Source organism: Bolinopsis microptera, chromosome 5 (assembly GCF_026151205.1).
Source record: "Bolinopsis microptera isolate Bmic1 chromosome 5, MBARI_Bmic_1.0, whole genome shotgun sequence".
Lineage (NCBI taxonomy): Eukaryota > Metazoa > Ctenophora > Tentaculata > Lobata > Bolinopsidae > Bolinopsis > Bolinopsis microptera.
In genome coordinates, this window is record NC_087076.1 from 11,912,022 (window position 1) to 11,923,977 (window position 11,956).

An 11,956-nucleotide genomic window follows, 5' to 3' on the forward strand; every position below is an offset into this window, starting at 1 on the left:
TTCAAGAGCCTAAACTGTGTATGATTCGCCTCTCCAAACAAATCTAATATTTGAAATTGTTTTCCTATATATTACTCTTGGTTCATGTTTATGACAGCAATGAAATAATTGAAAATGGCAATGCAATATTTGAAGATCGTGTGACGAGTTTAATTTCTAATTTTTTCCAGCTTCAATAAAAAGCTGTAACTGTTTCAGAGTTATAATTGTTCTTTTTCAATTTTAATTTGACGAAGATGGGTAAACAAGTTATCTCAAATTGACTTTATCCTCCCAATATTAGAATAACGCAACTTGGCAGCTGAATCTAACCTTACCTACACAGTTAAGGGGGCATGGGATGGACAACTATAAGTTGCTAGAGAAGATTGGCTGTGGTACATTTGGTGTTGTTTACAGAGCACTTCACGAGCCTACCCAAGAAGTAAACTCATTAAATCTTGTCTTTAATTTTTGACTCAAATTGCATGATTCACGCACTATTTGAACTGTTGACTACTGCTATATTTATTGGGATCAATACAATCCAGAACCTTTGAAACATGACTTCCTGTTCCATTCTTCATTTTCAACAAACCATAAAAAATGTGCAGTGTAATTAAAATATTAGATCAAGCATTAATTATTCGTCTAGACTTACTTAGCTTAACGCAAAACTATTCTTAGATTGTCGCAGTAAAACAAGCAAGAATCCAGCAGACATACCATGGAATTCCCAGAGAGTTTCTCAGGGAGATATCTGTTCTTAGACAAACTGACAAATTCAAACATCCCAACATCATCCGGTTAGAGTTACAGATACCAATTATTTAGGATATTCTTTGTAGCTTTCCTTATTCGGCTGTTCCACTGAATTCAATCTAGAAACAACAGAACTCTTTAAAATAGGCAGCATTCGAAATGTCAGCCAATCTAGTCTGAACTCTCATCAATAACTCTTGCAAAACTACATTTAAGCGGGGGGGGGGGGGATCATACACTTAGTACCGGACATGACGTTGGTGGGTGGGTCATTTTTTCTCCCAAAAACACAGTTAGTACATGGTACTAACTGGTGGGTCTACTGCCCATTTTCCAGAAAAACAGTTAGTACATGGTACTAAGGGGTTCATTTTTTGGGTGTCCAACCCCAAAAAAATAATTTTACCTCAAATTTCAATTTTGGGAATGGGTTTTGAGGTTTTTTTGAGTTTTTTTTGGGTTTTTTGTAATTTTAAAATTTTTTGGGTAACTTTTTATCTAATTCGACTACATTGAAAACAAACCCCTACTAAATATTAGTGGGTATAATTTTTCCATTTCCAATGTTTAATGAGCTGTTTAAAGCAATTTATGGGTGGGTATCTTATTCTATACACCAAAAAACAGTTAGTACCACGATTTTTCGACAGTTAGTACCGCAAAAGGCGGCAAAAGGGGTGGGTGTCTTACGTATTATCCAAAAAAACAGTTAGTACCGCAAAGGGGGTGGGTGGGTCTAGTGAAAAATATCCAAAACTACACTTAGTCGACGTGATGTCCGGCACTTGGTACCTGATCCCCCCCCCCCCCCCCCCCCCCCCCCCCCCCCCCCGATTTAAGAGATATAAACTGGCTAAGCATTTGTTTGGGTTGGTGAGCTGTACAAGCAACTATATTTACCATGCTCTATTTTGAAGGTTGATTGATTTGTTCATGTACGACGACGAGGATCACAGGAGACTGATGCAGCTGACTTTGGTATTCGAGTACATCGAACAGGACCTGTTTCAGTTTCTGCAACACTACCCTCAACCTAACCTGCCTACCAATGAAATAAAGGTATGTTGTGTAATAGAATGTAGTGTAATACACGTTTAGTGTAATAAAATGTAGTGTAATACACGTGTAGTGTAATAAAATGTAGTGTAATACACGTGTAGTGTAATACACGTGTAGTGTACACTGTATTCTCGTCAGAGAATCTTTTATATATCTGAGTGTACATGAACAAATTGTAAATTAGTAAGTAGTGTACCCGCTGCTAAACCTCTTACTTCATGTTCATGTACAATGTACATTGGTAAATTCTAATTCTACAATCTACATTCTACAGTATATGGACACTTCTCTCTCAGTATTTTTCAATATTTGAAGAAAGTGTCTAAATATTCGTGATCTAAGGGAACCTTAGAACCAACATATTATGGTAGTCACGCGCTCTAGCTCTAGTAGTCACGTGCTCTAGTTTGCATTCCGCTTAGACCACTTAAACAGTTAAACATGAACACTAAGGTGCAGTTTTAAATAAATCATCATTTCCTTGAACTAGCTAAAAGTGTGTAAGTTCTTGTACATCCGCACTTTGGTCCCATAAGCACCCCATAAGGTACATTGATACAGTTCACCTTAACGTCCTGTAACCAGTAAGCCTTCAGAGCCACAGTAAGGTGTCACTGTCATTTCTAGACCAATCAGCACGTCCGAAATATTTACACGTGGACTTAAATTTGCTCTGTGAAATGTTTAATTATGTGTATTTTTCTTGAACAGAATTTATTCATGTACTTCTGAGGTCCAATATTTACATTTGTATGGAGGCATTAACTACAGTAATGACAGGGAATAGTTTGTTTCAGTAGATGGTGCATCGCCCTGAAGGTCATTACAATAGGTGTGAACGCAGGAGCACACAAATGTTGTGAAATGTGGCCCGTCTACACACTGTGTTTCACGTGAAAGTTTGGTAGTTCAGCCCGGCCCACCAACAGTTGCGCCCCGGTAGTTCTTCTACCTCTCAACCAGGCGTGACCAGGATACTATGTCACGTGACTGGAATACCACCCACCACAAGGCTTTGTTCCGTCACAAATGTGCGGTTCCCACAGCCAATTTCAGAGATTTCCCAGGGCTGGTGTCATGTGACAGGTTAGTAGATAATAAATGGGGCGACCCTAATCAGGGAATTAATTAATTGTAATTTCAGAACATAGTGCTACAGTTGGTGTGCGGTATTGAGTTCCTCCACTCCCTCTCCATCATTCACCGAGATCTTAAGCCCCAGAATGTTCTTATCTCCACTGCAGGGGTGATCAAGATAGCTGATTTCGGGCTCTCTAAATTCATCTGGATACAGAAAGTAGTGACCCCCGAGGTTAGATAGCTTAATACAATCAATACTGTAATATAGCTAAGGTTGAGATTACATTGTTATGTAAGAATAAGCATAATATTCTGGAGACTCGGTAAGATCCTGTGCTGCATATTTTACCTACATTTTTGTTAATAAGTGTAACTTGTTGATGCTCAATGCTGTTTAATGTGATGTTGAATTATTCAACGCATATATTATATTAACTTTGGTAGAAAAGAAAAGTTTCGGTCTCATTGTAATGACTTTAAATCATCCAGATATTGATTGATCTAATGATATATTCTAATCAAGTTCATGATTGAATTAGTTTCTAGCCCCCTTTAGGGCTAGTACAGGTTTGACCAGGTAAATGTCTGCTTGCCATCTACTTAAAACTCCAGTAACTAATCAAGCAACTCTCATTGTTCGAGTTAACTATATGTCACTTTGAACCTAGGATTACTATATATCTCCTCTGCTGTCTGCTATTCTCCCACCAAATTAGCAGTAGTCTGTTAGTACAGCATATGTAATAACTGTCGGACTATATGTTGAGGGAAAGGCAATCTACCAACCTCTCAACAGGATATGAGTGCATTTTCATGAACATAACTTAATTTCGTGTCGATCTCCATAGATTAGCGGTTTAAGAATTGAATATGGATCTGAATTTGTTAAGATAACAGATAACAGATAACAGAATGTGAAAGATAACATTTGCAGGTGATAACGCTTTGGTACAGAGCACCTGAAGTCCTACTGAACTGCGACTACAGCAATAAGGTGGACGTGTGGAGTTTGGGCTGCATATTCGCGGAACTAGTTAATAGAAGGTACACACAGCGCCCCGTGTGATCTCAAACCTCGCAATCTCTGCAAATTCCTTTGTGAACTACCCTACCATTCTGGCAAATTGAATAAAAATTTAATCAACTACGCGTGACGCGCGCTGATTTAATTCTAACGAAATATCATCTTTTCTTCATCCAAAATTGTACGCGCTGCAAGCGCGCGAGCGCATCAGCCAGATGATGGTCAAAGACATGTGCTATGCAAAAATATACTGCTGACAAAAATAGGAGTAGAACATATTGATGACACATTGAACGGCAAACACCAAGACATGTTAACAACCATTTCTCTTGGCTTCCATATGACGTTATTGTGGTGTACTAATTTAAACTGCGGTCGTGCGAGCACTAATGTTATATCTACTCTGCACTATTGCACACATAACTGCTCTGTCAGACACAGACGACTAATTCGTTGGATTTCGTCACACGGGGGCCACCCTGCTGCATACCCCTTCATAAATTTAATATATCCACCCTTTCAGTCCACTGTTCAACGGGAGAACGGAAATTGAGCAACTGCAGCACATATTCAAGTAGGTTACCTAAATTTAACCGCGATAACAGACTCTTACAAAAATCTTATTTCTCAGGAGTTTATCTCCCCATTTTAACATGTTGAAATTTGTTTTTACTTAAAACTTTAATCGGTGCTTTTTTGACCACCATTAAAATTGTAGGGTAGTCGGCGTACCGAGTGAAGACAGATTTCCAAAAGGGTGCATAATACCCCTCGACCAGTTCCCTAATTACACTCCACAGAAAATGTCTGATATCATTCCTTCTGTCTCAGAACTGGGCATTGATCTTTTCACGGTTAGTTTATTTAAAAGGGACACAATTTCCTCTAGGAACCCTGTCATTATGATACAGTAAGTTCAAGCAATGCGGTGTTACCTTACAAATTCACTTGGATATGAGGGCCAATGTACCAACTATACATGAAAATAGCTGAACGATACTCCTCTCAGAACATGATGAGATTTGATCTGCGGGACCGGATAACAGCCGCTAATGCCATGGAACACGCTTGGTTTGACGATGTAATAACTTGTCGTAGACCTGGAATCATGACCCGACAAAGACACTCCATGTCTCTAGCAGGACCCATTCCTTCCCTAGCTACTGATGACGATGAAATTGAAATCGGGTAAGGACCTTGTAACTTTAAGAGTCAAACTGACGATCCTATTTTACATGCGTATTATGAAGATTTCCCATATTTAAATGAATACTTTAAATGAATCATTTGGGGGGATTTTAAAACTTATAATTCTTCTCAGTGCCGAAGGGAAAGGTGAGAAGAGGAAGAGATCTGACGACCAGTCCCCAGAAAGCAGTTCGTCTAAGAAATATAAACTCGGAAGTCAAACTCCTAAGAAAGAGCCACCAAAACTCGGAAGTCAAACTCCTAAGAAAGAGCCACCAAAAACTCCCAAAAAAGATGCCCCTAAGACACCAAAGAAGTACACCCCTCGAAAGGAATTGCCAAAAACTCCAAAAAAGTTTACCCCTAAGCTTTTGAAGAAAGAGACGCCCAGGAAAGAAACACCTAGAAAAGACACACCTCGCAAAGAAGTCCGGATTATGTGCCCTGAAGTAGTTCTAGGAACTCCCGAGAAGAGACAAGTTACGATCACTTCACCTCGTAAGTCGGAGCGTTTAGAAAAGAGACCATCTCCTCACACTTCAGGGGACGAGTCCTGTAAACTAGAAAATCTATCCACTCTGGAGTGCCAGTCTCGGAAGTCAGAGCGTCTGGAGAAAAAAGCGTCCCCAGTAAAGTCTGAGGAAACATCCGGGTCAGCTCTAGATAAAGAAAACGTTCCGTGTAGCAGCCAGACTCTTAGATGATGATTTAATAGGTTATGTTAATGATAGTTGGTTATCAAATCCAGCCAATTCAAAGCCACTGCATATCCTCAAATTAGGTCCCAGCAAAGATGCACGAGGAGCCGTGAAAGTGGCCTAATCCTTCTGACAAACCAGAACAGGAAAAAGAGCGAAATCCATGTCACAACGCCACCAAACAAAAACCCTGCATGAACTTGAAGGTCTAGCCTCCGACTTTAGGTCTAGCCTCCGACCCTGTAGTTTATACTAAAATAGGAGATGGGTCGTGGCTTATTTAAGATTTCATAATTTATACTCTCATTTTTACTTTTATTTATTCCCTGTTTCATCTTCAGAGAATCTGTACCGCATTTTATACCGTGTACTTTATTTGACTACTCGCATGAAAGGTAGAGGAAATTCTTCCATTTTTACGAAACTTATCCGCTTTAATTTATATTTAATCGTTTTTATATTTTTAATAATTTGATATAATTAATTTTATCTAGCGATAGTCTGAGGTTTATTTAATAGGGAATCATCTCGAATTTAATATAACAACAGATAACTTTTGTTATGTGCAGTTTACTTTAATTAATGACCGGACACCGAAGAAACTAGTTTCATTTTTTAAGAGCATTTAAGTTTTTAAAAATAAATTAATCAAAAATCTTTAAAAATAAACAGATTAGTAACCCCGATCACTGATCAGTAACAAAAACCTAGGTTATCAAAATCTAAAACACTCTGATGTATGAAATTTTATCAGGCTGAAAATCATATCGCGTAGAGAACATTTCACTTAATCTCAAAATCACTGCGGTAAAGTTTGGACACAAAAGTTGACGGTCTGTCATGCAGCCATGGGTCTACGGATTGTTTTCTCCTGTTCACATCGTTTGTATCTAATTGTTCGTATCTCTTCTCGTGGTTGGGAGGGCCCCTCATTGTGTCGTTAAGGTTCGGGACTTTCTTCTTCATGGCATCAGTAATCGCACTGTACAGCGGTACATCGTAGTTTGACAGGAAGTTGAGGACCACTCCGGCATTACCCATTCTAGCTGTACGTCCTGCTCTGTGTAGATATCCAGTAGAGTCAACGGGCAGCTGACCGTTTATAACCTGGATTAAGTGTGGTTTATAACATGAACTAATTTAAGGGTGGTTTATCACCTGTAATACAGTATACACAACCTAGTTTATCACCTGTTCACAATCTAAATATGCCTTAAAAGACTAGCTGAAAGGGGAGATCCTTTTGGTTGAAGTATCGCTCTCAGCTTTAAACGCTCTCAGCTTTAATCGCCAAATAAAACCCAGTCTGCTTTCAAAACGTTAAAACTTGTTCTCACCACGTCAAGACCAGGTATGTCTATTCCCCTTGAAGCTACATCTGAGGCGATTAGAATTCTGACACTCCCCCTTCCTATTCTCTTCATCACAGCTGCTCGTTCCTGAAACAATTCTGTAAAGAAAAACTTCTAAATTATACTGCAGATGAAATTAGAAGGAGAACGAATGCTGTTAAATTTGAGAGTTTGGATGGTTCAGAGTTTAAATGATTCGATGGATCTCTGTCAAATCAATTTTTAAACCTGGCCACAATAGACAAATCAATTTACAGGAGATGCGAAGTACATCTGGCGCCAGGCTCTAAACGGAGAACTATAATTTGCTGATAGATTCATTTTGACCTGCTAAATCTTCTAAATCTGCTGAATCTTTTAGAATCTATAACAATGCTGGTTTTGTTGGTGAGTTTTTTGGCACTGGGTTCCACCGAGAACTTAGCGAATCTATTTATAGATCAGACAGATTTAGCAGGACTGCCACTAACAGTTGAAAGATTTAAGCTGTTTTCTCACAACGTGAAAAAGATCAAAGCTCTAAACTCAGAATCTGGCGGAAGATGGAAAGCGGCAGTAAACAAATTCACACTCATGACAGCCGCGGAACGAGCAGGCTACAAAGGCCTTAATGCGACTCACGACCGTGTAGAAACCAGCAATCCTAGCTCCCTCCCCAAAGGGCCAGAGTCAGTAAACTGGAGGGAACAAGGTCACGTGACTCCTTCTCGAGAACAATGGGGTTGTGGTTCATGTTGGGCCTTCGCAGCAGTGGCAGTGATAGAGACCCGGGCAGCTGCAGCAGGCAGCGGTAAAGAGTCTCTCAGTGACCAGGAAATAGTGGACTGTGCCAGCCCCTACAGAGATGGGTGTGATGGCGGAGACAGCTTGAAGGCATTCGAGTACGTGTACGAGAGGGAGGTATTGAGTAAACAGGCTGACTACAAATACATTGGCAGATCAAACCCTAAATGTCTGGCTGAAGGTAAAGTTAGTGGAATAACTAATGTGAAGCAGAGATATTATTCCTACAGGTATGGGGCTGATCAGATGATAGCAGCCCTGGCTGATGGCCCCATCGTCGTGGAGTTCAACGCCATCGAACCTTTCTTCTACTACAAAACGGGGATATTTGACTATCCTAAATGTGGTCCGCAAGTAGACCACGCTATGGCTGCTGTGGGTTATGCTCCGGATTATGTACTGCTGAAGAACAGCTGGGGACCGAGCTGGGGAGAGGAAGGGTTCGCTAAAGTAGCTAGAGGTTACAACTTGTGTGGTATGTACAAGTGGGGATTCCATCCCAACTTTCTACCAGACACTTCAACGCAGGAGGAGGAATGAAATTTTGATCATATATAGTTAGGTAGCTCAATAGAACGGTGAATGTTTGACTAATTTCCTGTAAAATTCAGTGATTTTATCATCGAACAAATTTATTATTGCTTTTCTAAGCTACCAGCACTCACATATACATCTTTGTGTTGATCGACAAAATAATAAAAAGCTTGTAATCAAAGCTAAAGTGGCCACGTATCCGGACATCTTCAGATTAAGTTCCAGTCTAGATCTACACTAAATCACTAGAATTTTAATAATGGTTTAACGATATAATACATTTTTATCAAAATGGCTGTATATTATTAAACTATGTTTATCAGTAGTATTCAATACATTACCTCTCTGGTGAGTGAACCAGATAGACGGTACACCTTCCTGGCGAGGTCCCTCACTGATTTGCAGGGCGACTGTTTCATGTAGTTTATAAGATTCCTATACAGCACATTGACTGACTCCGCGCTGTTCATGAATATCAGAACCTTACGGTCAGGGTGCAACACCTCCTCCTGTATTGCTGCAATGAAAATGGGTAAGTAATACTTACCCATTAAAAAAATATTTATTTTGGGCTTTTTTGACCCTAAACCCGCCTAAACCAAGTAATTTTTTCATTTTGGAGGTCCCTTTACCTAAAAAACAGGGCCGTTCAAAAATTTGGAAAATTAGCATTTTCGTGCCCACCGCTATAAGTATTAGTTTAAAGTTTGATGAATAAGGCTTGAAGTAGTCAAACTTCTAGTCGAAGGTAAAGAAGTTTTTAAAAAGGATCGAAACAGAAAGAGTGTGCTGGACAGAGAGAAGGTTCTAGAAACGTACGAGCCAAATCTTCAGGGATGTGTATCGAGATATCCTGACTCTGACCCCCAAGTCTCCTTGTTGAACGTAGTCCTCTGGAACGGAGTCCTGTAATTGTAGCTCTTCTTCACAGTATACACTTTCTATCACGTCAATCAAATCCCGGGTAAAATCCTCGTCTTCAACTCGCCTGGTGAAAACAATCTGATAGAAGTTATAAATATTTCCGAGCGGCTTACTGAGGCGATAGTATTATTAATTTAAATATTTGATGCCCAACCTTAGTATAGAATATATTAATTTATGTGTTACATTCTTGTGATAGAAGTATGATGGGCAGATTCTTACCTCCAGTGTGTTTCAAGAGATTCAGGGGTGGCGTGTACTCCCTCGCTTTTAGCCATTACTGGTGACAATTCATGAAACTCTAACCAACGCCTTAGATTGTTGCCACTACCTTCTTTCTCTGAAATAAATGCAGCTGTTAAATCAAGCATGATCTACGCACCCAAGGACCGATTCAAAAGTATACATGTATAGATACTTCTTATTTCGTCCGCATGCATCACAATCACATGAATTGACCGACACCTATGTTGTAATTTCAACCATTCGCACACGCAAAAAGCTTCGATCTCAACAGTAGGATACTGCATTGAACGGAGTCACTCACGGCCCTGAATCGGATTGGTCCTTCCATCACGAGTAAATAAGGTCGTCGCGTAGAGCATGCACGCGCTAGATACGCGCGCGCGCCGCATTAATTGTGAATTTCGCGCCAATTATTCCACAATAAAAGTGTATCAGTAGACCCTACCGAACTGTTGGGAGGGTAAAATGCGGCTTAACCTGTCGGAGTAACGGCCGCATATTTCATTGCATATTCTAGACTGCAGGCAGAAAATAACTGCAGGAAACAGGTAAATAGTTTAGCACTACTAATGTTCCACTACTACCAAAGCACCTAACACAATAAACTCACCAAATTTGTTGAGAGTAGCCGCGACATAAACCAGTTGTTTGGGTTTCGGAAGCTGCTTTGAAACCTTAAAATACTTGAATGGATCGACCAATTCTCCAAGGATTCTGTATGTAACATTCTTCAATCGACCAGTATGATAAACATCGGCTTCGTCCAGAATTATGGTTGGCACGTGCCCAAACAGCTGAAAAAGGTTATAGAACTTCGAGAGCCATTCGTATATCAATGAAAATGTTAAGTAAGTGCACTGTTGGAGAAGAAAGCTATTCTGACACATGACAGAGGTTAGAGCTTGTTCACATGTTACGATATTAAGTAATCCAGATTTGTACCATTTTAGACCCCCTCCTTAATTAATTAAGTCACTACTGTTTAGAAATTAAATAAGCTATTCCATTTAACCTCTTCCCCTTAATCTAGCTAACGTAATACGTAAGCGATTTCTTAACCAATCAGCCTCCAACATTGACCCATTATATTCCAGATTCACAACATTGTCCCCACCGGTCACGAGTATCCGGATCTACTCCAACAGGCAGATACCAACCTTAGGAATCAGGATACAACTAAGGAATCTAATTTAATCTCATACCTCTTTCGTAATAGGCTTCCCAGCTAATTTGGATCCCTTGTATGATGAACGAAATAAAGTATATATAGGAGGTATAAGGAATAAATAGCCTGTAAATTAGGCTCACCTGGTAGTAATTATAATTTCTAAGTTTAGAGAATGTAGTGATGATTAGAGGTGAGGTTTTGTCAATGTAGCTCCGTCCTTTCTCGACACCTTCCCACAGGTGAGGTGTTATCTTCCCTAGTCTGAAGTTTTTACACTTATTAATTAATATCATCAACAGTTTAAGTAATTTTTAACATTTAATTGTGTAATCGGGGTAACAACAAGCTTCAAACGTGGTATCGGAGTCCGAAATAGGAGAAAAACATGCACGAATGGTCTCAGATGCTATAGCTATCTCGGAAAAACCACCAATATAAACAACTAAATAACGACACAAATACAAACAAACTGGACAGCAACTTACTCTGGTGGACGGATCATGTCGAACATCTGGGATATCTGTAATCCTAGCTCGGGAGTAGGAGCAAACACAAGATACTGAACCTTAGCCTGGTCTGTAGAACTAGTGTCACCCTCACAGAGTAGCTTGTTAACCAGAGGTATAAGATAACAGAACGTCTTGCCAGTGCCGGTCTCAGCATGACACACTGTATGTCTACCATCTAGAATATACGGGATACTCTGAAATTAAGCAACTGTTATCTTCACTATTAAACTTTGTACACTAGCCACTCCAAGTGGTACCTTCAAGAATCAGCAAAACTTCTACACAACTAACAATAACAAACTAACAATAACGCACCCTGGCTTGAATGGGGGTAGGTTGTTTAAAGTTAACGTCATATAATCTCTGTTCTAAAGCGGGGTGTAACCCCATCTGTGACCACTGGTTGATGATGTAACTTCGCTTGTTAACTTGAGCAGAGTTTGTCACGTGATAATTTGTCACGTGATGGCATCCGTAACTCCGACAGCAACTGATAGCACGCCGGAACATGACTGGAAATTAAAAAGTAAGTCGAAGTGGTGTTAGTTATGTAAGTTGTATAATTATCCTAAGTATAAAGTGGGAGTTTTGATATTTCTGGTCTAGTACCAAAAGCATGATTGGCTGCATTTTTGTGTAAAGGATACTTT

The 11,956-nt window shown here is 39.7% G+C and overlaps 5 protein-coding genes across 5 annotated transcripts in view; 2 read left to right on the forward strand and 3 right to left on the reverse strand.

The window, feature by feature from the left end:
* The window catches only part of LOC134816070 (26S proteasome regulatory subunit 4-like), a 92,633-nt gene that overhangs the window by 57,090 nt on the left and 23,587 nt on the right, over positions 1-11,956 (reverse strand).
* On the forward strand, positions 284-5,967 carry LOC134816069 (cyclin-dependent kinase 4-like). Its single transcript, XM_063824798.1, has 9 exons — positions 284-424; positions 667-785; positions 1,659-1,800; positions 2,945-3,112; positions 3,815-3,924; positions 4,428-4,478; positions 4,623-4,758; positions 4,914-5,092; positions 5,226-5,967. Exons 1-9 carry the CDS (start codon positions 341-343, stop codon positions 5,794-5,796), a joined length of 1,560 nt encoding a protein of 519 aa, XP_063680868.1. The 5' UTR covers positions 284-340; the 3' UTR covers positions 5,797-5,967.
* Positions 5,911-7,463, reverse strand: LOC134815449 (uncharacterized). Its single transcript, XM_063823984.1, has 4 exons — positions 7,398-7,463; positions 7,128-7,229; positions 6,649-6,897; positions 5,911-6,042 (listed from the first exon to the last, which is right to left on the reverse strand). Exons 1-4 carry the CDS (start codon positions 7,461-7,463, stop codon positions 5,911-5,913), a joined length of 549 nt encoding a protein of 182 aa, XP_063680054.1.
* Positions 6,402-11,823, reverse strand: LOC134816072 (ATP-dependent RNA helicase RhlB-like). Its single transcript, XM_063824801.1, has 9 exons — positions 11,622-11,823; positions 11,283-11,500; positions 10,938-11,058; positions 10,240-10,423; positions 9,606-9,723; positions 9,279-9,447; positions 8,801-8,976; positions 7,128-7,229; positions 6,402-6,897 (listed from the first exon to the last, which is right to left on the reverse strand). The coding sequence occupies exons 1-7, from the start codon at positions 11,814-11,816 to the stop codon at positions 8,935-8,937; spliced, it is 1,047 nt and encodes a 348-aa protein (XP_063680871.1). The 5' UTR covers positions 11,817-11,823; the 3' UTR covers positions 6,402-6,897; positions 7,128-7,229; positions 8,801-8,934.
* LOC134815625 (uncharacterized) lies at positions 7,430-8,516 on the forward strand. The gene has a single exon (XM_063824174.1). The coding sequence runs from the start codon at positions 7,515-7,517 to the stop codon at positions 8,463-8,465; it is 951 nt and encodes a 316-aa protein (XP_063680244.1). The 5' UTR covers positions 7,430-7,514; the 3' UTR covers positions 8,466-8,516.